Source organism: Mustela lutreola, chromosome 10, assembly GCF_030435805.1.
Source record: "Mustela lutreola isolate mMusLut2 chromosome 10, mMusLut2.pri, whole genome shotgun sequence".
NCBI classification, from domain to species: domain Eukaryota; kingdom Metazoa; phylum Chordata; class Mammalia; order Carnivora; family Mustelidae; genus Mustela; species Mustela lutreola.
In genome coordinates this window covers 100,291,206-100,319,086 of record NC_081299.1, presented here as the reverse complement: position 1 = coordinate 100,319,086, position 27,881 = coordinate 100,291,206, and the positions used below count along the sequence as shown (strand labels likewise).

Genomic DNA, 27,881 nt, shown 5'->3' with positions numbered 1-27,881 from the left:
ATTATGACTGGCTGAGTAGAGGAGGCAGAGTTCAAGGTGGGCTTTGGAGAAGAGAATGGTTTTGTTAGAATAGGAAGGTATAAAGTCAGGAGCCTATGTGAGTGGTCCAGGGGAGAAATTATGAGAGCTTTAACTGAACGGCAATAGAAAAGAAAGAGGAAGAATCAAAAGCTGATGAAAAAAATCATCTTCATGACACAAATATGAAGGACAAGAGAAAGAGGAAGTCAAAATGGGTCTGATGTTTCTACCCCAGGTGCTTAGGAGGTTAGTGATGCTAGCAAACGAAATTAAAATAGGAGAAGCAACATGAAGTTGAGGATTTGCTGAGAAGTTGGAGGCGTCCATCGTGCACGTAGGCAGAGATGTCCAACGCTTACAACACATTACCCAGCATATGACAGCATAAACTTCAACCCTCCTCTACATACTTCCCTCCACGAGAAAGGATTCTCATCCATGTAACCCTTCTAGGCTTTCTCGTCTCCCTTCTTCCCCTCCTCTCCAGAGTGAGAGGAGTTAATTTATCTGATTCGTGACCTTAGTAAAAGTTAGACACAAAGATTTTGGCTCTTTCTTTTACCTTTTCTCTCCAGCTAACCCTCAGAAAGTCTGCTCCCCCAAGCCATGAGTTCCTAGAAGCAGAATCTGTCCTTGCAGCAGGAAGCCTGCCCCAGTCTGGTGCTGCCCGTCACTGGGAAGGTCTGGGCTGCAGCCCATCTACCTGCAGATAAAGCTTCATCTTTTATTATCACACTTAACCAGTGATAAAGGTGATATTTTGGCCTTCCAATTGCCTCATTCTTTTTGTCTTACCCTTTAATTGGTTGAGAACTCAGGTGGGGAAAAGGGTATTACTTACTGGACTCTTTTGAACCCCAACAGCAGTTGCCCCCAAAATATTTACTGAATAATTAAATTTTTAATGGACATATACAGTGGCAACCACAAATCTAGATGTGGAACTCAGGACAGAGCTCAGACTAAGAAGGTGGGTTTGGAGATGCTCAGCTTAATGGAAGTCATGCTTATTGGGCTCGAGTGGGGTCCCTCTTAGTGTTACAGGTGATACCTGTTGGGTGCTTATTACATGCGAGTTCCTGTTGTATCTCAGGCTTTACATCCTCAAAACAACTCTGTGAAGCCCATTACCATCTTAGCCTTATTTTCTAGGTAAAGAAAATGAGGCATGTTTAAGCTGAATAGCCTGCCTAATAAAAGTCAAAGCTGAAATGAATTAAATGGGATTAGATTGCCTAAGGAGCAAATACAGTAAAAGAAGAGTAGTCTCATTCCTTCACTTCTCCCTTTCTTGGCTTCAAAATGGGAACAATACTTTCACATCGCCTTGTAGTAGTGTGAAGGAAATGTAAAGGTCACTGCCTACAGGAAAAAAAAATGTGTCTGAAACCAAGGACTGGCCATGACCCCTTATCCTATTCTTTTTTTGGTAAGCAGTAACAATCTCTTTATTGGTCTAGTTTCTCATTTGGCTGAGTGTTCATGGGAGTGGATAACAGAATGGAACTTCTTTTGAAGAAAGAGAAAGCTCTGATTTTAAGCCAGTTACAGAAAGGTAGAGAATAGGGTACAAAACTGCCCCCAAATGGGGGTAAAAAGTTGTATTAGAAACAACTTACTCTATTCTTCAGGAACTTTTCTTTGCCAAGCAGCCACGTGAAGAAGACATCCAGCTTTTCCTCTGTGACCCTGAACTTTTTTCTCTCCCTTTGCAGACTCTGAGATTAAAAGGCGGAGTCACCTACAGCTGCTGAACTCAAAGGCGTCCCTGGGTGTCTCTTCTTTCTTTGCCATCAGCTGGGTACTCCTGCCTCTCTCCCCTTACCTGATGCTAAAATAATGTCCTCTGGCCACACAGAAACATGCAAAGTCATTGGTATGACAGGTGAGATGAATCACGAATGGTGTGGGGATTGGATCTGTGTGTGCTGTGTTCCTAACAAGAGTCAAGCAACCTCCAGCAACAGCCTCAGAAAGAAACATTTGACAATGCCAGGGCAGTGGGTACTGTTCCTACTAGTCTTGTGAAAGGTAAATATGTGTGAACAAAGAGTGTAGATCTCATCGATACACTTACAGCAAAAACAACTCTGCAAGTCAAATATTTGTGCAAATTCAAACATCTTTTCTTTTACCAAGTTATCTAGCCACAAGGCAAAAAGAGAAAGAGAAAGAGATGTTTGGCCCTGAGAGTTCCTCTGGATTTCACGGTTATCTTATAAAGCCTCAGGACACGCATACACTCACTCACACAAGTGACTTCCTCCTAGCCCCTCAACAAAGCTCCTACTGACCAGAAGTTTGACAAAGGACTCCCCAGCTGGCTCCCCGTGTTGAGACTTCTGCCTGTCACTTCAGTCCTCTGGCTCCAATTATTGGTAGGATATTGCTCCCCGAATAGTCTTGTATGGAGTCTGTGTGGCTAAGTTCATGAAGCTCCAGCCAGCACTGCCCCATGACTCAGCGGCATCACCACAAGGCATCCGGGCTCGCAAGCTTAGAGCTATTTAGATCCCCCTCTATCCTTGACATTCAAGGCCGCATGGCATTTTCCTGGGTTGTCCCTCAGACCGACCCTATTCCAGCCTCCATTATTTCATACACCAGCCTAGTTCTAAAACCCTATACTTGCTTCTTCCTTTCCCTGCATCCACTGATAGGAAATAAGATGCCAAATATATATATATATATATATATATATATATATATATATATATTCCAATGCTATTTTCATCACAGCATTCCTTTGCTCTGGAACCTAAGGTGACTCTCTGGGCACTCTTGTGTCAAAGTCCTCAGCCATGTGGTCACAGCTCTCTTTGAGTTTCTTTCCTTGCGCTTCCTGCTTCTGTCAGCTGCCTGCTCCGCTCTCTGGCCTTGCTCCCTCTCTCACTGCCCTTCCTGGAAGTCTCCTAGACTGCTGGCAGTTCAAAGCCACACTTCCTTCACCCATTTCAATTAAGTGCTTCCCAGCTTATAGCCCACTTTCCCAGTGGTCTGTTTCTTCCATATCCCCTTGGCATGCATGAATAATTCATGATATCTTACACTCTCGAAGGCACGTATAATCCTTGCCCAGATTGTTAAGTAGGGCAGGCAAAGATCTGTTGACCGCTTTTCCTTCTTTCTCTTCTCCAAACACAACAGTGCAGCACAGAAAATGGATTCTTTATAAGGAAACCCACCGGTTCCCACCTCCACGGTTTTCAGCGGAGAGAGATTTCCCTGTGGAAACGCTCCCTTGAGGATCTCACTAGCAGAAAAGGAACACGTTCTTCTTTCCTTGATTCCCCACGACACTATAAATGAATTTTTAACATTCTGCAACTAGATAATCTGACCTACAAAGTATGGCTTATTCATCTCTATCTTGTATTCCCTTCGAGCAGTAATTGGCAGCCTTTTTTAAAAGCCATGACGTGCATGTAAAGAATGTTCACTCACAGCATACATAGGTTATATACGATTATCAGATTAGCTACAACCCCAAGTCTTTCTCCATACAACTACAGAGGCATAACCTTAAATCAATTTTTAAGAAATAAATAAGTAGATCATTATCATTACTTGTAAAACCATAAGGAACTGTGGGGGAAGGTCATTGAAAAGATGTGACTGTCAGTTGACTCATGAGCTAGACCCAGGTGATCAGGGGCTCTTCACCTCCACCCCTGTCCTTGGGACAAGGATCCCACTTGTCTGTCTTGCTCCCAGAGGCTGCTCCAAGGACACAGCCTTGAGATAATATTGTGGCGTTGAGAACACCTTGCACAGTATATGTGACCGAACCTAGTAATGACCTCTATATTAACTTTTACGACTTGCAAGGATCTACTCGTCTTCTTGGTACCCAGGACAAGCCTCGTGTATAAATGACCTTTGCTTACTGAAACTGCCACCCACCAACCTGGAGTGGCCTGGAGTGGCCTGCCTCTTTCTTCTGTCTCTCTCTGCCCTACAAGTAAGGGGGTGTGGTTTCAGACTACTCCCAGGGAGCTCCTGGGAGGGTTGCACATCAAACCGATGCTTAGCACAACATTTTAGGTCACATACATTCTTTGGTTGGACACTCAAGCAGAAGTCATCTTTCTACTTCTACCCAGGAGACTGCTCCTGGCTCATCTCTCTGTTCCTGTTTGCTCTAAGCATGATCCCCTTCCTGAAAAAGAGACTCAAGCCATCTCATCCCCCAGCAACCCATGGTAGCAAGTGGTCTTGATAGAACATCATCAAAATAACAGAAAAATGAGCCCATCTCTGAACAAGAGATACCCTCATACAGGCATAGAGACAACTGGTTCTCCATAAATGTTTACTGAATGGTTGTAAGGACATCCTATTTGTGTTATTTTCAGAATCCCAGGAATCTGCAGAACTATTTCACAGTAAGATCTGACCTAGTTTTGTATTTCTGGGGGGAAATGAATTCATGTCTAGAGGTTTGGAATGAACAAATAAGATCAAGAAGCAAAAAAAAAAAAAAAAGTCAAAAGCAACCCACAGAAGACTCCAATATGAACCAGATAAATCTCCCTTCAAAGACATATATTAAAAGCTGGGAACATAACTCATCTGAACTGGATATGTGTTAGGACTAAGTCAATTGCAAGTGGAGACAAGTGGATCTCTGTACCTCAGGGACCTCCCCTTACTAACAAGCAACCCCCGCCAGCAACATCCAGGGAGTGAGAGGATGGGATATTGCCTCTGACTTGTCTCTGCATCTTTATATTGCTATAATATTGCTCTAAGTTCCCAGAAAGTTTTGACTTGCAATACCTCCACATTTTATAATCCATAAATTAAACCTCAGTATATATAGTAAGAAGCTGCTAATTAGTTGCCACGTCACAATTTAGAGGTAGTGATGGGTCAAATAACTCACCTTTCCTTAGGATGCTGCCAAAAGTGCCTTGGAATCTCCTCCCACTTGACAAATGTTAAAGAAATGTGGGCACGGTCATAATTGTAACTTAAAACATGTAGTTGGGACACCCTGGTTTCCAAATTATCCAAATATCTTCTTTTTTAAACAAACCAATGCCATTTGATTTCTCAGATGACGTGCATCCTTGAATGGTCCGGGAAAGGACCTCTCGTCATCGCTGTATACGGCATTATGTCAACATGAAGTGTCAGGCTCCGACTTTCTATCTTGCACGGACAGCGATAACCTCAGCTTTCAACAACATCTAGAGTGGTGGGACTCACCCAGTGTGATTTTTCACACTCCTCCCCACACAAAGCGGACATCTGAAAATGTTTGGAGACAATTTTAGTTGGCACAACTCAGGGGAGAGGGGAGGGTGCTAATGTTATGGATAGAACCCAGAGATGCTGCTCAAAATCCTACAATGTACAGCATTATCCACCCACAACAAAGAATTACCCAGCCCCAAATGTCAGTCCTCCAAAAGGATCTAGAAAAGAGGGAACTAACAAAACCGGTTTGCTTCCTACAGATAGGCACTCTCCTCTGCCTCTTTGGCTATTGTCTCAGCACAGAGAGCCAGAGCTCAGGAAGCCAGGAATTCCTGACGGAGTCATCTCTAGCAGGTTCCTTTCCCTTCATTCTAAGGTACAAATTAGGTTCTGTGAGAGCTGCCTGAGTTCTATCTCAATGTCTCTCGCTCCAAATTCTGATCTCAGGACCCAGTCACAATTCCAATGAAGGAAATAAAAACGTGTCCCCTCCTTGAAACACACAGAGACTTCTGAAAGCAGGGACAATGGACCTTTGAAATGGGACCGGGGAATAAAGCTTTGATCAAAAAGAATGTATTGCTCACACCCCTCCCCCTTTCCATACTTTTCACATGTTGAGGTCTGCCTCCCTGGCACTTTGGACCCACCATGACTGTATTACATTTTGTTATAGAAAACTTAAGATTTCTGAGTTCTGACCATTCAAGAGAATGATTAAATGCACATTTCCTATACTGTTGTCTGCCTGGCTTGTCAAAGAAAGCAAACATAAGATGGATAAAAAGCCATGGGTCAAGTTCTAAAGATTAGCAACTAGCATGTAACAGACCTTAAATAAATGTTTGTTGAATGAAAAGATAATAAATAGGAGTGGCTGGGCCTACTTTCTTATGGAAACTCCACAGGCTTTGCCAGCCTGCTGTGTGTCCATCTGGGAAAGATCTCAGTGGCTTGAGGCAGGTAACATTTGGGAGAACACATACAGGTAAACAAACCCATTGCTCTGGTGTCAAAAAACCTGATGTTTGCTATTCAGGAATTAAGAAATTCTCAAATCTTAGAGGCGAAGGACCTCAAAATCATCTTTTCTAGTCCTTTCACTTTTCAGATGATCCAGAGGCCCAGGGTGAAGTGTGTGTAACTTGCAATCCTCAGATTATGTGACTTGCCAAAAATTGCACTGACAGTTGGCAGAGGGATAAAATCTATAGAAAATTTAATTGGCAAAGGGCCAATTCTCAGGGGACTTTCAGAACAACTCTTCCCTGCTGTATTTCCAGCTTGGTCCCAATCAGCCTTTTGCAAGAAGGGACCAGTGCTGAACCAAACTGAAAAAGCAAACTGTGAGAGAATAAACATTCCCAACCCAGGTTCATTCTTTGGCCTTGTCCACGAGCACATGGCAGATTCATTAGACAACCATATTGTATCAGCTAAAGTGCAAGAACCAGAATATGACACACCACAAACATCTGGAGAAGCTCAAATCTGATGCCAGAGGCACATTTGACCAAACAAGTCAAATTTCAAGGTGAAGTATCAGCTCCCAGCTATCCCCAGGTTGTTTGAAGATTTGTTTTAAGTGCACAGTGACCTCAATCTGTGCACTATTAATAGAGGGAAAGGGTGTGCACAGTTCAATACTGCATAATAAAGCTTCTGCTTCACAGCATACATGGTATGCTTCGGTTCTATTGATGAAACGGAATTCCCAATCTCCCTCCGGCTGGGGAAGTCTCCACACATCCCACCGGCTGCTCTAATTCAGACTGTCTTAAAATGTGCCTGAGCTCCTGCTTCTTCTGACTTTGTCTTGTTTCCTCTTCCACATCAGTCATCTCCAGGAGTTTCAGTATGAAAGCCATGAGTGAGAATTAACTGTCACAGAAACAGAGCCTTAGCAATGCTCTCTACTGTCTTTTTTTTTTTTTTTTTTTTCGCATTCTACCTCCCCTCCAGCAAAAATTCTTTCCCCGTGAAGCTGTTTCTGAGCAGTTTTATACAACATGATTTTACTCTTGGTTTTTGGTCTATTCACGCAATTTAGCACCAAATCGCACACTGTTTTGTCTATTGGTTTTCACTGCTGTGTACTTGGACTCCCTTGAAGATGATGACAAAATAAGGACGGGGGTCCAGGCAGGCAGCCCTTGGAAGTCTGCTCTTAGAAGAGGGTCAAACAGATACACGCAGGAAGCCTTGTTTCCTGAGGCAAAGCAGTTAGATCGCAGCTTGGAAGGGGGCCCTGCACTTATCGCTACAGAAGCCCCTATGTGTACTGAAGGGTTTGGCTCCCCCAGAAAATTGTATGTCTGCATCTTCTAAAAGTCATAACTTGACCTTCAGTGTTATTTTACCGCTTCGGTTCAAATCTAACCTTCTGGCCTAAAGAGTATCCTTAGGAGGTTCAGTTAGAAGGTCCCTTACCCCAAACTCTAAACAACATTTCAAATAGGAAATTTATGAATACCTTGGTCCTATATCCCTTCTTCATAACAAGCCAAAAGTGATGCTCCGTTAATATGGTCTGTGAGCAGTTCATAGCAGACGGAGGCCATTTCCCTTCTCTTTGCCCTCTATATTTGCAGTTACCAAACACTATGACTACTCATGTGTCATTCTAGCGAGAACAATTTAGGTTCTGACGGATACAATTCCAGGACTTTATGGTACTTAATAGGACTTCAATTAATTGGTTCAGGTTAGCCATACAGGACTCCAGTGGTGGATCCAGGCCTCATACCCAGGGTAGGTAAGACTAGAAGTATGATAGTGTTATCGCATACAGGTAAGAGTTTCTATTGAGAGGGAGTGGTGCCCCAGAAGGAGCCAAGTCACAGCCTGCTAAATGAGGATCTAGGAGAAAAATAATAATTGTCTTCAGTTTCCTCTCCCTCCCCTTTTTCCATTTTCCCCACATGGCCCAATCAACTCTTTGTGTTTCCACCATTCTTTCCATTAACTGCCTCACCTCCACTGCCCAAGGAGGAAAAAAAAAAGTGCTTCCCAGCCTCTAGCTACACATGAGAAGGTAATAATGGACAACCTTGGGGTGCCTGGGTGGCTCAGTGGGTTAAAGCCTCTGCTTTCGGCTCAGGTCATGATCCCGGGGTTCTGGGATCGAGCCCTGAATTGGGTTCTCTGCTCGGCAGGGAGCCTGCCTCCCCTCTCTCTGTGCCTGCCTCTCTGCCTGCTTGTGATTTCTGTCTGTCAAATAAATAAATCTTTTAAAAAAATTAAAAATTAAAAAAAAATAATGGACCACCTTTTTCATTAGCTTCATGTCTTACCCTCCCATGAAGGCAAGTCTTTATTGAAATAAAGCCATGAGTGAAAATATCAAACAACAATATTAAATTACTGAGAGATACTTGGGATATCAAAGTGTAGCCCAGTGATTCTCAGCAGGGAAGTCTGGGGGCAGGGGATGCAGGGGCTTTTTAACCAGACAGACATCACTCCCCCCACCCCCATCACTGCAGTGAAGAATCACTGTGTGACATGAGACAGATCTGAAGAGACTATGTTACCTTTCTACACATTTGACTACTCTGGAAGTTTGAGGTCAACTGATGCAAATAGCTACCTTTAGAGAAGGAAAGGAAATTGAGTGCCTCCTATGTGTCAGACATCATACTAGATATTTTTCTCATTCAAGCCTTATCCTATGTGGCGGGTATCACCTTGCCCCATCACCATCACCATCACCATTTTACAGAGGAGAAAACAGGTCCTGAGAGGTTAAGTAACATACTTAAGATCACACAACCAGCAAGTTGAACCAGAATTTAAGCTCAAATCTGTCGTCCCAACCCATACTACTTCTGAAAGAGTCTGGTCATGTGTAAAAGTGCTATCAGAGGCTTAAAATATTATATAAATATTGGCCACCATGTAATTATATGTATTAAAATATGAGGAGGCATTGGAAGCTTTCAGCTTCTTTGCTCCTGCGGATTCGCTGCTACGTGTGACGACGGCTCTTCTGCCTGAGGGAGACTGGGATGTTGCCTCAGTTACACTTGGGGCCATTTCCCACCGCAGCCCCTCCCTGGGTCATGGAGGGTCTAGCAGTGGAATCTCAAGCCTCTCCTAACCGGTTCTGGCGACACCACCTTGTGTGTTCTCAACAGTCCTTCCGGGACTACGTCTGAGACTTCAGAAGAGGACTGTAATCTGCTGAGGTGAAGTCTTTCACAGTTGATCCAAAATGTCTTCTGAGTGCTCGCTTCGGCAGCACATATACAAAATGTCTTCTGAGACCAGTTTATATGTTCTTTCTTGTCCAGCCTCAAGTACACCTGGAAAGAACACATTTAATTACTGTAAATTCTCCCTTAAATCCTCTAATGTTGAGCACTGGATCACGCATGATCCCTTCTCCTCTGCTTTTACATAATCAAATCTATCAGTTTTTCCACTTCTGTTTCTTCTTTTTTTTTTATTTTTATTTTTGTTTTTTAATTTATTTGGCAGACAGAGATCACAAGTAGGCAGAGAGGCAGGCAGACAGAGAGGAAGGAAAGCAGGCTCCCTGCTGAGCAGAGAGCCGGATTCAAGGCTCGATCCCAGGACCCTGGGATCATGACCTGAGCCAAAAGAAGAGGCTTTAACCCACTGAGCCACCCAGGCACCACAACTTCCATTTCTTCTTTTAGTACTTCTGTTTCTGTATTTTAAATATAACCTTCTGCAACCCTGGATTATGTCAAGGTATCCATCTTTATAATACTTCTATGTTTTTATTTTTAACATTTAAAACTTTACTCCATCTTGGGCTCCTGGGTGGCTCAGTGGGTTAAGCCACTGCCTTCGGCTCAGTTCATGATCTCAGAGTCCTGGGATCGAGTCCTGCATCGGGTTGTCTGCTCAGCAGAGAGCCTGCTTCCCTCTCTCTCTTTGCCTGCCTCTCTGCCTCCTTGTGCTCTCTGCCTGTCAAATAAATAAATAAAATCTTTTAAAAAAAAATTTACTCCATCTTAATTTTTGGTATAATCTGTGAAGTAAGGGAGTTAACCACTGTTTTTTCAAATTCTCCAATACTATTTATGAATTAATCCTTACCTCCAAGTTTTTAAAAGATTACGTTCCTATACGTATTTGTGTCTGTTCTTGAACTTTTTTAAAAATTTCTTTCTTTTTTTAAAAATATTTTATTTGAGAGAGAGACAGCGAGAGAGGGAACACAAGCAGGGGGAGTTGGGGAGGGAGAAGCAGGCTCCCCGCCGAGCAGAGAGTCCAACGCAGGGCCAATCCCAAGACCCTGGCATCATGAACTGAGCCAAAGGCAGATGCTTAACGACTGAGCCACCCAGGCGCCCTTGTTCTTAAACTTTTAAAAACCTTTGAGACCTACCATTTTAATAAGTCTATACAGGAAAAAAGAACGAATAGATAGTTACATGCAAATACAGTCTTCCCAGCTGTTCCCTGGAGAGGGGTAAGAAAGAGACCAAAACAGAGGGGAAAATTAGAAATGAATAGTGAATGATCAGAAGGGACTTATCAGTTCGGTAACTAAACCCTTGTAAGAATCTGCCCAGGTGTAAAGGAAGGTGTTGCCACTCTCGCTTAATGGAGTGAGCAAGGAGGAAACAAACTCAGGGTAGAGATATACCTGTCAGAAAAAAAGCTTGGCTCCATTTAATTGCTCTCCCCACCTCACCCATTTATGAGCCAAAGTATTCTACTTACTTAGCTACCTTCAGGGTCAGGGCCAAGCCTGCTGTGAACAGAGATCCTGCTGTGGGCAAAAATTATATTGGGAGTCCCTGTCTCAACAGGACCTACTCCATTTGGTAAGTGCAACTATTAAAGAGATAATTCATGAAAAGCAGTTACTACATTGCCTGGCTGTAGGACTTTGCTGCCATAACAAAATAATATAGACTGGGGGCGCTTAAACAACAGATATTAGTTTCCTCACAGTTCTGAGGGCTGGCAATCCCAGATCAAAGCGTCAGCAGGTTTCATTTCTCCCAAGGTTTGTCTTCTTCGCTTGCAGATGGCACCTTCTCGCTGTGTCCTTACAAGCCTTTTCTCAGTACATGTGCATCCCCGGTGTCTCTCCCTCTTCTTATAAGGACCAGTCATATTGGGTTAGGGCCTATTCATATGACTTCACTTAACCTTAATTACCACTTCAAAGGCCCTATCTCTGACGAGTCACATTCCAAGGAATACTGGGGGTTTGGACTACAATATGTGAATTTGGGGGGATAAATTCACACAGTGACACTGGCATGTATGAAAGAACTCATAAAAACGAGCTATCCGTAAGTCCATGTGTTGTGCAAGGCAAATAAACATCGATGCAACCATAACAGGAAACATGTGAAGAGCTTTCTGACCAAAAATAGATGTCTAATGCTTGAGCAGCTCGGGAACAACAGAAAGCCTTGTCCAAAGAGCTACTGATTCCAACCAGGTCAGAGGATACTTGAAGGCTAGAGCACAATGGCTCAGCAGGGGGATGCAGCAAAGGGAACTGAATTGGCTAATGGCCTCCCCAAAACCATAGGTTACTATTTTAAATGTTACAAAAGACCGTAGAGCATGAAAAGATGAAAAAGAAAACCAGTGTGGGTCCAGTCTTCAAAGGAGGAGAACTGAGTGATAGGGGCAGTTTGGCTGCATGACACTAAACTAAGTTGCTGAGTACTAAGCTGTCTGGGGGCTAGAGGGAGATCACCATCTCTTCTGTCCTGGGGCTCTCGGGACAGAAAATAGCCTTTTCCCTTTTTCTTCCCTTTTCACTAAAATCCTTTTTGCAATCCTTGAAGATGGAAAAGGGCTGTGTGCTAGCCAAAATCCTGCAAAAGGGACACAAATACACTTACCCCTAGTGCTACTTAATGTAAACATAAAAGAGGGGAGGGCTTATTTGGGGAGAAACCTTCCAAGCAGATTTGAAGGAGCACAGCGAGCCTCTGCACCCTTATAAGAGTGGCCCGCTTAGGCAGGGCGTAGCTGTCCGAGACCCAGCAGGGCCAAGCGTTCAAGTTGAGAGTCGTTACCCAAGGCCATGACAGTGCAAAGTGACCCTCCTCCTCAAGAGAGCAGTAGGTAACTCTAATGCCATGGGAGCCCCCAATTAAGGAAATGGCCTTGTTAAAAAGGGGGTCACCCAAAGCTCAGGAGCTAATATTTCTTTTTAAGATTTACTTGTTTTGTTTTGAGAAAGAAAGAGAGAGCATGAAGGGGAGGGGCAAAGGGAAAGAGAGTGTTAAGCAGACTCCAAGCAGAGTACAGAGCCCGACATGGGGCTCAATTGCAGAATCCTGAGATCACGACCTGAGCCGAAAACAAGGGTCAGCTGCTTAACCTACTGCGCTCCCAAGGTGCCTCTGCAGGAGCTAGTATTCGGTCATTCTCCACCCAAGGGCTTTCAGAACCCTCCAGAGGCACATCTGCCCAGTCAAGGGAAAGGAATATGTATGAGCCATTGTAGGGAGGGTGATCCTCGCTACATATAAATGTCATCAGACCACTGGTCCGTTGAAATAGCAGCATGAAGTGGAACTAATTTTCTTTTAAGAATTCCTAGGTAGGTGTGGCCACACATAGATGTGGTCTTTTAAGAGCCAGGACTCTGCAGGACTCTTGGGTTATTTTTGCATTAGGGCCCAAATGGTGATTTTAAAACAACCAACCACACGAATTACCCTCTGGAGTTACACTGCTAGAAAGTATCATGAATATGGGATCTCTAAATTCCTTTGTGTCATTTGAAGGCCATCAAAATCTTTTATCCCCAGAGCACACTCAGATAGCCCTCTGAGTTCACCAAGGGATGAAGTCTTTTCTTGGACTTTCCTCTCTGCTTCATGTGCTCATTTGCTCCCTGGAGAAACGGTGGTCCAAATGTTATCATTAACACTATGAAAATAGTAAAAATGTCTCAAACATATATTGTAGATCAGATGTGATTCACACCAAAAGAAGGAGGTCTCTTTAGCCAAAAGATTGCATACATTTTTGGTAGTTACCAAACAAACAAAAATCTGATGATTCTCAAATTTGTATCTCCAGCTATCATCACTCTCCCCCAATCCAGACATGTTCCCAACTACTGACCAGCCACTTCCAGCTGATGCTACCTCATTCTAAACATATCCAAAACAAGATCATTTTTGTGAGAGACTATCTACTTAAGTCATCCAAGTTAGAGATTTCAGTCTTTGAAAGCTTTGACCCTTAAGTCTTAATTGGTCCTCACTTTTTATCAATTATACTGCTCAAATGCTTCTATATCCTTACTGTTCCACTGTTCTTTTTTTTTTTTTAAAGATTTTATTTATTTATTTGACAGAGAGAGATCACAGTAGGCAGAGAGGCAGGCAGAGAGAGGGGAAGGGAAGCAGGCTCCCCACTGAGCAGAGAGCCCGATGCGGGGCTCGATCCCAGGACCCTGAGATCATGACCTGAGCCAAAGGCAGCGGCTTAACCCACTGAGCCACCCAGGAGCCCCTGTTCCACTGTTCTTTATCCATATTGTTCCTCAGTTTAGTATCTTTTCTCAAGTGAACAATTGCTCAGCCTCTCAACTAATCTTTCTGCCTACAGTTTCATTTTGATTTTTGAATTTTGATCTGAGAACCAACCCTTTGAGACATGGTAGATGGGAATAAAAGCTTAACCTCTCCTGAACAAGAGGGAAAAAGCAAGACTTCTTTAGATCCAACTCAAAGCAGAAGAGTGACAGAGCTGAGAAACAAAGGAACAAGTCTTTCCCGATCAATGTCGCATGCTGCTGGGGTTTGACCCAATGATTCTGGCAGAGTTCTAGGTATTTTCTTGAGAGGAGACGGGAAGATGTTCTTGATGAAAGAAGGGAAGACAGAGGAAAAATGGCTACTCAACTGAGCGGTTAAATTAGCCAAGAATCTATTAGGACTCAAGACAGGAGACCCTTAGCTTTCCTTTAGTAATACGCAAAAGAACTTGCTTATGTACACACTCTAAAAATTATAGCCAAATTTTAATTTTTAAAGAAAAAAATTACTTCTAAATCTACCCCCTGGTAATGACTACCATGTCTGTATATGCCCTTCTAGTCTCTTCCCACTGCATACATATTTTATCTAGCTGTAATCGCAGTCTTTATCTTGGGTAAATATATAGAATTATGTATCTAAAGATGTGGTAAGTTATAAAAAACAATTGACCTGGGACACCTGGCTGGCTCAGTCAGAAGAGCATGCCACCCTTGATCCCAGGGTGGTAAGCTCAAGCCCCACATTGGGTTTAGAGATTACTAAAATAAATAAACCTGACCTTACCTAATTTCATGCATTTCACTTGAGGACTTTTCAATTTGGTGTATATTGCTCATTAGAGAGTAACTCCTAACTGTGAAAGGTGACGTTGGAGCCTGGTTGTACCTACACAATTTTACTCAAAAGGAATAGTGCAGAATTTGGTAAAGTTCTAGCCACTTAATATCACTGGACCCCAGATATGGGGGAAAATGCCTAATGTCTAGGATATAAACAAGAGAATCTCCTATCTTCATAGCACATTCTGGCTCTTACTGGCAGCATCTTTAAAATGGGGTTAATACCTACTTTCTGGGTATTTTGGTGGCTCAGTTGGTTAAACAACCTCCTTCAGCTCAAGTCAAGATCCTGGAGTTCTAGGATCAAGTCCCACATCAGGCTCTCTGCTAAGCAGGGAGTCTACTTTTCCCTCTGACCCTCCCCCGCTTCATGCTCTTTCTCTCTCAAATAAATAAAATCTTTTAAAAAATAATAATACCTATTTTCCAGGGCTTTTGTGAAGAATAAATTATGTGAAATTACATTGTAAGCTATTAAAAAATGATACAAACGTAAGGAAAAACTATTAGTATCACTCCTAAGTCTGTATCTCTCACTAAACTCCAAATTCCTTAAGAAATGATACCCTTACTTCCTATCTTTGTGTATCTCCCCTCTCCACCCCTCAGAATGCTATTGTAGCAGAAACTGAGCTCTACTGGGGCTCAGAGAAACAATTTTTCTCAGAATTCTCAGGGACATCTCACCAAGAGTTTTACAGGGGTAATAATAGGGATCTGGGAGTTATTTTTAGTATTTATATAAGTCTAACCTGATATTATACTGTTATCAGCAGTAAAGCTTTACAAGCTAAATAAAACACCAGCGTCTTCCCTAATTTTTCTTGTTTTCCCTTGTAAATGGAATTTTATAAAACAAATATGCATCTCATAGAAAAATTAATTGTTGCTTTATTTAGTAAATATTGTGTGAGGACCTGTGGTAACTGCCAAGGAAAAAAAGACGAATAAAAGAACCCTCGCCTTTATGGACGTCACAATCCAGTGAGGGCAGACAAGTTCAATGTGCAAGTATATTATACAACAAGCACAATAACAAGGACAATCACAATAAAGGGAAATGCAGGATGGTCAACCTAGACAAGTGGGGCTGGGCGGTTACGAAAGGCTTCCTGGAGGAAGTAAAACCTTAAAAGACTTCTGGGAGTTATCCAGGCAAAGGCTGGGTGTAAAGGAAGAAACGGAGGCCACACAGTATTTCCAGGCAGAGGGAGCAATATATGCACAAGATCAAAGGTCACAAACATGTCACCAAGAAATTTTGGTTCAACAGGGCCCCTTGTGTAGAATCAGGGTATAGGAGGGGGTAAAGATTAGGATGGCATTTTACCCTGGCTTTTATTTTGAAAATTTTTCACACCTGGGGCGCCTGGGTGGCTCAGTGAGTTAAAGCCTCTGCCTTCGGCTTAGGTCATGATCCCAGGGTCCTGGGATCGAGCCCCACATCGGGCTCTCTGCTCAGCAGGGAGCCTGCTTCCCTCTCTCTCTGCCTGCCTCTCTGCCTACTTGGGATCTCCATCTGTCAAATAAATAAAATCTTTAACCAAAATAATAATAATAATAATAATAGTGCAGTGAATATCTATATACTTTCACCTAAATAATCCAGGGAGTGTTGAGGGTTGGTGGGGAGAAGGAGAGATTAAATGAATGAATGAATGAACAAATGAAGAGGCAAAATGTTAATAATTGGTGATCAACTGGTGGTAGAGATTTCTAACACTCTTCAGATGCTCCCTCTCTCCCAATCTGTAAAGGTAAATCTTCCTACAGCTTTCCTCAGTTTTCTAATCTTCCTACAGTAAATCTTCCTACAGCTTTCTGCAGTTTTTTTCCTTCTCTCCCTACTTGGGAAACTTTGAAGACTAACTTAACTGTTAACTAACTGTTCATAAAAACATTCTGCTGTAATGTGAAAGCTGCAGTAATTTCTTATCCAGATAAACCAGTATTTCTCATCATGTTTCATAACCAAACCCTAAGGAACATTTTCAGACTTCTTTTCTAACTGCCTCTTAGGAAACTATATATGCAGATATACTGTATATTTGGCTTTGTAATGTGTGTGTTTATTATATACACGTTACATATATTATGTCTAAGTAATATATATGCTTATATACTTAAAAGATTTGGGGGGCACCTGGGTGCTTAATTGGTTAAGTGTCTGGCAAGTGTCATGGTTTCAGCTCAGGTCATGATCTCAGGGTCTTGAAATCGAGCCCTGCTTTGGGCTCCCTGCTCAATGGTGAGTTTTCTTGAGATTCTCTCTCTCTCTCTCTTCTCCTGCCCCACCCACCCCTGCTCTCTCTCTCTCTAAAATAAATAAGTCTTTAAAAAAAAAAAAAAAAAGGAGTAAGATATTTCCATACCTCAAGAACCAATTTTTGCCCACTTGTGGGCATTAACACTCCTAATGAGAATGCATGATATAAACAGATCCAACATAGAGAGGCATAAATCAGATTATAATAGAATGAATTTCCATTCCAATTAGTTTTTGTAAACAATATTAATGTATTAGTCACTTAAATACATGTAAAGCAAGATAAATTCAAAGATATCTAACAAAAAATAAGTTAATTCCTAAGGCTTTGTGTCAGATCTTCTACAAAAACTTTTTTATTATAAACCACAGACATCATAATTAATATGCTCCAAAGAACCTAGTGCAGTGATAAAGGACCCAATTCGTCAATTGTCACCTTACTGACAAAATGAGTTAAATAGAGTAAGTCTCTGTTGGGAAAGGTAGGGGGAGGACCATGGCAATCCCAAGTAGCTTGGGGTCAGTGGAGGAACCAACCCAAAGCAGACAAGTCCTAGAGAAGGAGAATGCTCTTTGTAGGAGGCAGCAAAACTCAGGCAGATGTTGGAATAAGAAGACTGTTTTGAAGATAAACTACCAACAGCATCATTTTACCAAGGTCACAGCAGCTCTGTCCAGAAGAAATCTAATGTAAACATTGTATACAACTTTATTTTAGAAACCATATTACAAAAGTAAAAAGGAACGAGTAAAAATAATTTTAATAGTAGATTTTATTTTATAGATTTTTATTAAAATATTATCACTTTTAGATAAACTGTAGCAGATTCACTTTGGAATAGCATCCAGTGTGAAAAAGAAATAGGCTATCAAGCCATGAAAAGATGTGAAGGAAGCTTAAATGTCTATTTCTAAGTGAAAGAAGCCAATCTGAAAAGGCTACATACTATATGATTCCCATGATATGACATTCTGGAAAGGACAAGATGATAGACAGTAAAAAGATCAGGGATTGCCAGGAGTTTGAGGAGAGGAACAGGTGAGTAAATAAAGCATGAGGGATTTTAGGAGAGTAAAACTATCCTAAAATGGTGGATACATGTCATTATATATTTGTCAAAACCTACAGAATGAACAACACCAAGAGTGACCCTTAATAAAAACTGTGGACTTCGGTGATAATGATGTATCAGTACTGGTTAGAGCATACCAAATCTAACTCCCTGGTGCAGGATGTTGATGGTGGGGAGGCCATGCATGTGTGTGGAGACAGGATATATGGGAAGTCTCTGCACTTTCCACTCAGGTTTGATGTGAACCTAAGACTACTCTAAAAAATAAAGTCTGTATTAAAAAAAAAAAAAAAATATATATATATATATATATACACACACACACACATATATTTATAATATGTATCATTTTAACATGCAATCAATATAAAATATTACTAATGAGATGATTTACCTTCCTTTTCGCATTACAAATCTTTTACAACCCACATGTATTTTACATTTCACCATTTCTACTTTGGATTAACCGCATCTCAAGTGCTCAAAAGCCACACGTGGGACAGCACAACAAGTCTAGAGCAGGGGCAGCACCAAGCCCCACTGGATACTTACACGATACTTAGATTTGCTCTGCAAGGACAGTTTCCAATGAAGCCTCTGAATCCTCTTTGCACCCCGATTGCCCCCTCACAGCTCCCCTCTTATAGCTATTTACAAGCACCCTCCCTACAAGCCCTTTCCCCAGGCCAGCCCTCCAGATAGTATCACTCTAGAGATCTTCCCGATGGGACTCTGTCTAAAAGAGAGGCACTGAACACTGAAGAATATAAAGGATTTATCACATCAGAGTTTCCTGAAAACACCATGTACTCCTCTCATTAGTAAAAGGAGAAAAAGCTTTCAGGTTCTGCACACTGTGCAAAAAAAAAAAAAAGAAGAAGAAGAAGAATTTATTAAAATGCAGTGCAGATTTAAGTGCTACCTAGAAAATAGGTACTTAAGAAAGAAAGAGTTGCTGTCAATGTAGAAATAAATAACTTGGCTTTGTCTCATCTGGTGGGGATTATATATATTTCTATACAACTAGGAGCATTAATGTATAGACTTCTCTATAAGCCATGGTATATTATAAACTGCTCATGCTCTAAATGCTATTACCAAGATGTGGGTGCACTTCAGCTCAGAAAAGTTAGCTGTCATTTGAATTAAAAAGGCACTACATTAAATCACAGTCTGCCCTTTTATATTAATCATTTTCAGGTTCTGTCACTCAGAGAAGGGAGAAAAAAAGGTATTTATTTCCTTATCATTTTGAACAGCTCTTCCAAAAGAGGGGAAAAGAAAAAAAAAATAGAAAGTAGCCCCTGTGGTCCCACAGAATCCTGAGAAGCAAACCAAGTGCTATAACACGAGCTGCATATGTATACGTTTTATTTATAGTCACAGAAGTCATTATTAAATGCCCAGCCCCCATCTCAGTCCTCTTTGAAATGAAAGAAGGAATTTTAAAATAAAACAAATAAAATCGGTATTGCACAGTGTACGGTATTCTTTTTAATATTTTGTTTATTTATTTGACAGAGATCACAAGTAGGCAGAGAAGCAGGCAGAGAGAGAGGGGAGAAGCTGGCTCTCTGCTGAGCAGAGAGCCGGATGTGGGGCTTGATGCCAAGACCCCAAGACCATGACCCAAGTCGAAAGCAGAGGTTTTAACCAACTGAGCCACCCAGGTGCCCCTGTGTGTGGTATTCTTAAAATTAAGACTTCTACATGAAAAGTCAAAATATTTTCTATCGTGACAGCTAAATGTTTTCAAATAGGTATCAATATAATCTTAATAAAATTTAATAAAAGGACATGATATCTGGGATTCAATTGGAAATATTCGAACAAAGAAAAATGATAATAAAAGTTGGGGGAGGGAGGCCTGGGTGGCTCAGTCAGCTGAGCGTCTGCCTTTGGCTCAGGTCATGATCTCAGGGTCCTGGGATCGAGTCCCACATCGGGCTCCTTGCTTAGCAGGGAACCTGCTTCTCCCTCTGCCTGCTCTGCCTGTTCTGCCTGCAGCTTTCCATGCTTCTGCTCTCTCTCTCTGACAAATAAATAAAATCTTTAAATAAGTAAATAAAAGTTGGGGGAAATACCTGAAATAAAAATGATACTGAATGAGAGATAAGTGGAGATTCATTATACTCTCTGCGCTGTGTGTGGCTTATGTCTAAAGTTTTCCAAATAAAAAAGTTCAAAATTATTGGTGATAAGTTTTAAAATATGTAAATATCTTTTTTTTTTTTTTAAAGATTTTATTTATTTATTTGAGAGAGAGAGAGAGACAGCAAGAGGCGGAATACAAGCAGGGGGGCTGGTAGAAGCAGGCTTCCTGCTGAGTGGGGAGAGCCCAAAGAGGGGCTCGTTCCCAGGACCCTGGAGACATGACCTGAGGCCGAAGGCAGATGCTTAACGACTGAACTACCCAGGGGTCCCAAATATGTAGATACCTTTAACAAAAGAAATTGTTACCTGGTTATTTCTGACTCAGGGCATAGCACAGGAGATTTACTATTTACTTATGTTCTTTTAAATTAGTCACCTTTTTATCAAACATTATTTTCTCAATTAAAAAACCTATATAAACTCATATGCACACACACATATTCGCACACACATTAGTGTTTTGTTAAGTGTAGAGTACTCTACACTTCCTGAAGAAACTGGTTACGCATTTAGCTTTGCACCTGATTAGTTGTGGGTCCTTAAGCAAGTTACTTCTGAGACTTATTAAGAACAAATTTAAATGAAAAAATATATTTGAAAATACCCAGCACAGTGTCAGGTACAATATAGGTGTTTAAACAACATTAAACACATAGGGAGAACTAGATTTACTATGGAGATATGGCCACGCCTAACGTTTGAGGGGTCATGAGCAAAAGGAAAAAAAGTCATATGCCCATATTGTTTTTCTTTTCTTTTCCACCCAAGAGAGGACACCCCAACAAACTCCATCAAGCTCCACCACCCCCAACAGCTGCCCTTTGACCACTTCTGAGGCCAAAGTGAAGGGGGTGGAGTGGGATAATGTACTTAGTATTCCTTGTCCCTGGGTGAGGATGTGACTGAAGAGGGGCCTAAGTAGGTCCTTCCAAAACAAAGAGCTCAGGGCAGTGGCCAGGACTAAAACCTGTACTGATTAGAGACCAGGTGTTACACCAAACCACTCATGGGTTCATGCCCCAGTTCTTCCAGAAATTCCATGTGACCTCAGGCCATGTCTCTACCTAGCTGTGCCTCAATTTTCTCATATATCCATGTAATAAATATTTATTGGGCTCCAACTATGGGCTAGGCATGCATCTAGATACCATGAATACGTAGAGTATACAAGAGACAATAGGCCTTGCCTTCAGAGACTTACCATATGAACAAGCTAAGATATCTGAGGCAAATGTATTCCAGACAAAGGGTCTCCCCTAAATTAAATTTTCCTGATTAATCTTGCAAGTTGACATGTTCATTAAGCACAAATAAGAAATAAGAAAACACAAATCAGAAAAACATAGCATAAGTTAAATTATAATGCAATATTATAAAGAGTGCAAAACGTCTTTTTTCTTCCTTTTTATTAACCTTTAAAAAAAATTTTTTTAAGATTTTATTTATTTACAAGAGAGAGGGGGCAGGAGAGCTAGTGAGAGAGCAAGCACAAGTGGGAGGGGAAGGACAGAGGGAGAAGCAGACTCCCCACTGGGCAGGGAGCCCAAAGTGGGGCTCTACTCCAGGACCCTGGGATTACAACCTGAGCTAAAGACAGACGCTTGGCTGAGTCACCCAGAAGCCCTGTTTTTGTTGTTGTTTTTTAATTTTTTTTAGTGTAATTGACACATGTTATGTTAGTTTGGGGTACAACATAGCCATTTGATAAATTTAACTATTAAGCTGTGCTCACCACAAGTGTAGCTACCATCTGTCACCATACAACACTATTACAATACCATTGACTACATTCCTTATTGCTGAGACATTCCCTCCATGACTGGAAGCCTGTAGCTCCCACTCCCCTTCCCCTATTTTGCCTACCTCCTACCCCCCACTTTTCTGGCAATCACCAGTTTGTTCTGTGTGTGTACAAGTGTGATTCTGCTTTTTGCTTGTTTATTCATTTAAAACATGCCTTTTAATATCTGTTCTCTAATACACCAGTATGAGCACTCCACAACTGCTGCTCTAATTTTAATCACAAGAATTATCACCATATGCCATACAAAATCCAATCTCTGAATGTGCCATTTTCTTTATATTACCCAGCTTATGTATATTTTATGTGGAAGATAAATTTATATAAAAGATAATGTAATCACAAAGCATTTATCCACATTAATTTTTTAGTAAATATGTTAATATATCAGGCGCTTTATGAAACATCTATTTCAAAAAAGGTTAATAATGAGCTTTATTATTTGATAAACATAAAAAGGGAATTCACAGAAAAAGATAAATAAAGTATGTAATAAAGTATGGCCTAAGAATAGCTTATATTTAGGCTAAACTAGCTAATATTGGGTGCAGCTTTTTGACTCTATCAATTCTGGAATGCTGGGGGTCAGGACAGAGCCTCTGGTCAGAGAAGGAGTCAAGTGAGAAGAGCTAGAAGATCTTAAAGAAAGAATTCTTTCTGAAAGTGTGAGGAGTTAAGTAATAATGGAACTTATATCTTATTTAGTTCCAGTTTAACCTGAAAGAAGTTACACACGGAGAGTTCCAAACCTCAGATCAGTCTAGCCATTTCATCCTACACCTTCTCAAGGCTGAAGAGTTGCCCACTTAACATAAAATACCACTTCTAAGGAACTACTTATACTTGTTAGATCTCACAATTAGAAACATCTCAAGGTACAGTGAATTCCTAGATAAAACGCAAAGCAGCCATAATGCAACATAACCAAGTTTTCTCCTGTCCATCTCAGTTCAACACAAGCAAAATAGAAGTGTGCACGGTCCAAGCTCTCTTAGTAGTGTAGCCGCTATACTACTTAGCTTGGACCGTGCACACTTCTATTTTGCAGCTACTTCCACTAGATGGCACTAAAGAATCTTTTAGGAATCAGGCTCTTTCAAAAAAAAAAAAAAAAAAAAGCCTGGATGGGGCAGTCAAAAAAAAAAAAAAAAAAAAAAGTGTGGGTGGAGCAGTAGAAAAAAGGAGGTTGAGTAGGCCTGCAGAGGTAGAGCTAAGGGAAGTCGCTATTAGAACACAGCTTCCATAAAAGGAGGGATTTTTGCTTGTTCTACACAATGATATATCCTGGCAATCAAAAGTCCCTGCCCTCACTAGTATTCTAGGGGGTAGCTAGCCACGAAGGCATTCTGGGAAAACACATTCCAGGTGCTTAAAGAATATGTGATAAACAAATGAAGGTCCTGGAGTGCCACGGAAGATGATGATCAAATTGGGAGTTTCAGAAAGATCTCTGACAGGATTATCGAGAATGGACTAGAAACAGAGACACCAGTTAGTAATCTAAACAAAATATGATAAGGACTTGAACTTGACTTGAAAGCAGGAATAGTGGGGATGGATGGGAAGGAGTCAATTCAGAGATACGGTGTGGATAATAATGATAACAGTAAAAAGAGCCCTTTATATCAAACGCGGGCTCTAGAAACACCACCTTCAAATCTCACAACAATCAAGGGAGGATGAAGATTTTTATTAAATAGGGCTGAGGAGCCTGGAAAATACCAACATTTCAGAGCTGGGTGGAAGAAGTCATGCTCTGCAGCGAGAAAGACAAGGAGTCGTCAGAGGGACAGGAAGTGGAAGGAAAAATCAAGAATAGTGTTATGGCAACCAAGGAAAGAGAAAGTTCGGTTGTTGTTGTTGTTTTTAAGATTTTATTTATTTATTAGAGAGAGAGAGATCACAAGTAGGCAGAGAGGCAGGCGGGGGTGGGGGGTGGAGCAGACTCCCCACTGAGCAGAGAGTCCGATGTGAGACTCCATCCCAGGACCCTGAGATCATGACCTGAGCTGAAGGCAGAGGCTTAATCCTCTGAGCCTTCCAGGCGCCCTGGGAAGAGAAAGTTTTAAGAAATCTGTCAAGGTCACAAGCAGGGGTGACTGGCTGGTTTGGTTGGTAGGGCCATTTGGTGTGACTCTTGATATCCAGGTTGTGAATTCCAGCCCCCGCTGGGCACAGAACTTACTTAAAACAAAATAAAACCACAGCCAATTCTGTTTGATAACAACTGAAAATTTTTGAAGTAAGGAAGCAAGAGGGATGGTTAAGTGAGAAAGAGGTGCAATGGTGAAAGTAAGTCAGACACAGCTCTCTGGTTCACTTTCTATGTACTCACTCTGTCTCTGGTAGGGCTAGTCGATCACTCTTCATTCTTTTTTTTTTTATATATATTTTTATTTATTTATTTGACAGACAAATCACAAGTAGGCAGAGGCAGGCAGAGCGAGAGGAGGAAGCAAATTAAATTAAATTTCAATGAAATTTAAGGCAGGTGGGCCTGAAGATGATGGGGACAGACTTGGGTGCAGATTTAAAATAGATAGTTGTGACCAAAGCTCAGGGGAGAAAGTGTGGATCTGGGAATCATCTGTGTAGAGGGCATGTAAAGAGAAAAGGTAGGGTATAAAGAGGATGAAAGGGAACCAGTGAGGAAGGAGAGTATGAGAAGCAGCCCAAGAGATCAGAAGGCCAGGAGAGTAGAGCATTTCAGAAGTCAAGAAGGAAGCAAGTCTGAAGGATGAGGAAGTATGTAACAATGGTGACTACTAGAGACTGTATATTGAGAAAGGCCAGTGACTCGGTCACTTGTAATCTATAAGAGAAAAGTTTCAATAGAAAAGAGGAGTTGGAAGTTAGTTTATTTGAGGGAGGAAAAAAATGGGTGATTGATGGTGATGACCACAGAAAGCAGGACTACTCTTCTGAGAAATGTAAGGGTGAGAGTCACAAAAGTCAGTAACTGGAAAGCGAGCTCAGTCAAGGGACGATCTGCTTCCTCCTTTAGGATTTGATCGTAACTCTTGGCATAAAGAATATGCTAGTAAAGGACTGATTAAAAATGTAGGAGCAGGGGCGCCTGGGTGGCTCAGTAGGTTAAAGCCTCTGCCTTCGGCTCAGGTCATGATCTCAGGTTCCTGGGATTGAGCCCCGCATTGAGCCCCACATTGGGAGCCTGCTTCCCCTCTCTCTCTCTGCCTGCTGCCCTGCCTACTTGTGATCTCTCTCTCTCTGTCAAATAAATAAATAAAATCTTAAAAAAAAAAGAAAAAGAAAAGAAAGAAAGAAAAAAAGAAAACGTAAGAGCAGCAAGGTTTTGAAGAGCCAGGAGAGGCTAGAATAGAGTTGAGGAATGGAAGAAAGGCAGTCAGGATGGGTATGAGAGGAGGTGTGACAAACCACAGATTTGGAGGGGGGGGGGGAGGGACAGAGGGAGAGCCCCAACAGCCAGACTTGATCTCACAACCCTGAGATTATGACCTGAGCCAAAATCAAGAGTCAGATGCTTAATCCACTGAGCCACCCATGCCCCTGATAAACCATAGATTTTTAAGTAGAAAGTGAGGGAGTTCTCCAGATAGCCCTGCTTTTCTCACTCCATTAAAGGCAGTTATCTGCTGAGTATATAAGTGATTAGATGCTCAAGAAGAAAGGAAAGGGAGGTCAGGGTCAAATCTTAAACATGGCATCCCAAATAGGAATTCAAGTCTCAGAGGTGTTACCTTGGGCTGCCCACCAGACCTCTCTGCCACTCCATTTCCTCACAGAGTTGTTAAAAGATTAAGTGAAATAATGCACATGTAAATTCTAAAGCACTTCGTAAACAAGAGAAGCTTGGAACACCTACCACGGGAAATGTGACAGTGCATGAATAAGAGATGAAGCCAAGCATCACCCAGCATCAGGTGAAGCTGAGAGCAAGAATATATAGCAAACAAAAGTCTGCACAGTTTTTGTGACTTACTCTGGCACACCTGAGAGTAGAAAGCAGATTCTGAGTCGGGGTAGGTGAGGAAAAGGAGGAGGAGGAGAAACTGAAGAAACCTAGGTAAGGAGTATTTTAAGACCTTGGTAGGCATATTTATTTTGGGGAATCACATGTAATTTTTATATAAAAGTGGCATTTGGGGACACCTGGGGGGCTCAGTCAGTTGGGCGGCCAACTCCATGACTTCGCTAGGGTTGTGATCTTGGGGTCCCAGATTAGAGCCCTACACTGGGCTCGGCGCTTGGTGGAGAGTCAACGTAAGGATTCTCTCTCTCTCTCCCTCTGCCCCTTGCCCCTCAAGCTTGCCAGTGCATGCCTGCACACACGAGCGCACGCGCGCTCTCTCTCTCATAAATAAATGAATCTTAAAAATAAATTTTAGGGGCACCTCGGTGGCTCAGTTAGTTAGGCATCTGCCTCCAACTCAGGTCATGATCCCAGGGTCCCGGGATCCAGCCCCATATGGGCTCCCTGCTCAGCAAGGAGCCTACTTCTCCCTCTCCAGCTCCCTGGCGCTTAAGTTCCCTCTCTGTCTCTCTGTCACAAATAAAGTCTTTTAAAAATTTAAAAATAATAAATTTTTTTTAAAGTGGCATTTGACTTCATCGACATGGCCAAACATTTCAATTCCTCAAAGCTTTTTATAGCTTTCATATTTTAGAGTCATGTTCTACTTTGTTTTGTGTTTGGGAATTCCCTGTATTTGTAAGCTTAGGCTCCAGGCCGTGGGCCTATGGCAGGAGATGAGTAATGGGAGACCCCTCGGGTCCAAACCAAGGAAGGAAGGTGACAAAACCAGCAGGGAGAGAATCAGGCATACGAGACAGGCTGAAGCAACCGGAAATCACAGGCACAGTGGAGGATAAGGAGCTAGAGTGTTACCATTTCTGGAAATTGAGGAGTTACGGGTCCCGGATCCCAGGTGTGGCCAAGCCCCCACAGGGCCGAACGAGGAGACTCCTGGTACGGACACTGAGAGGAGGAGACAGAGAAACTGTCAAGGCTGCCTGACGCGTTCATCTTCGCCATCAGTCTGTGAGCCCACAAAGCGTCCATCCCTCGTCGACATCCTCCCCCCTCCACGGTGACCAGTCACGGGCCCTCCGCCATGATCAAAACGGCAGGACAAACGTGCTCCGTTTCTGGTGTACAGAACTGGAGCGTCCTGGGGGACAAACCCTTACGCCCTCAGAACTTCCGCGGCCCTGGCCCCGAAGGGAAACAACGGCTTCTCCAGCCCCAGACGCCGAGGAGCCGAGCTCCCCAACCGCCACCCCTCGGTTCAACAGTCAACCAGACGGGGCCACAGAACCAGGGCCTCAGGGCCCTTGCCCCGGGAAATGAAGCTCTTGTAGCCGGAACTCTAGGCTTGAGGGATTCCTGAACTAAAATAAGCTGGGCAGGCCCCGAGGGGAGCTCCGGGCTCACGCCGGCTGAGCAGAAACGTCGGTCGTCACGTCGGAAGCCTTTGGCACTAAGACGCCGCCGCTCCTACAACTCCCGGCAAGCTGTGCGCTGAGCTCGGGGCGCCAGCCACCAATGGGAAAGCCCAGGCCGGTTCGTGGGCCCAATCCGAAGGCGCGAAGGAGGTCGTCCCCGGGGCTTAGCAGAGCGGATTTTTAAGGGGTCCTCTGGCCTCTCTGGTCGCTACAGCGATAGAGAGAGAGTCCCCGTAAAAGGGTGACGCTGGCTATACTGTGCCGCTCACTCCCAGCCCTGCTCTTTTCCTCCCCTCCGCCCGAGCTCTCAACATCCCAACCCGGTCCCTCCCCTCCCGGTCGTAGTGGATAGGCGAAGATGTGGAATTTCCAAGCCTTATTGGATGCTGCTGGTGTCACTCTGGTGGGGGGCTGGGCCCCCAGCGGCGAGGGCCGCCCTTCTCGGACGGTGATTGGACTTCCCTATGTAGACCCGGACTGGGATTGGTGCGAAGAGGCCAGAGCCTCCGGGCACCTTGGGCCGCGGTGTTGGGGAGGCGGCGGTCACCGAGAAGCCGGCGGGACTCGCAGCTCCCATGCCCGCCGTGTGCGGTCCGC

The 27,881-nt window shown here is 42.7% G+C and overlaps 1 protein-coding gene and 1 long non-coding RNA gene across 3 annotated transcripts in view; one reads left to right on the top strand and one right to left on the bottom strand.

The window, feature by feature from the left end:
* Positions 1-5,960, top strand: part of VTCN1 (V-set domain containing T cell activation inhibitor 1) — a 57,453-nt gene extending 51,493 nt beyond the window's left edge. For both annotated transcript variants that reach the window (XM_059135183.1, XM_059135182.1), the window contains 2 exons: positions 1,737-1,906; positions 5,081-5,960. In XM_059135183.1, the coding sequence (XP_058991166.1) occupies positions 1,737-1,861 (125 nt within the window). In that variant the 3' untranslated portion in view covers positions 1,862-1,906; positions 5,081-5,960. The remainder of the gene's footprint in view (positions 1-1,736; positions 1,907-5,080) is intronic.
* A 2,532-nt stretch (positions 5,961-8,492) lies between these two features.
* LOC131808911 (uncharacterized) lies at positions 8,493-27,608 on the bottom strand. The gene is made up of 2 exons (XR_009344989.1): positions 26,728-27,608; positions 8,493-9,527 (listed from the first exon to the last, which is right to left on the bottom strand). It is a non-coding gene; the product is annotated as an uncharacterized LOC131808911 (long non-coding RNA).
* Between the last annotated feature and the right edge of the window lie 273 nt (positions 27,609-27,881).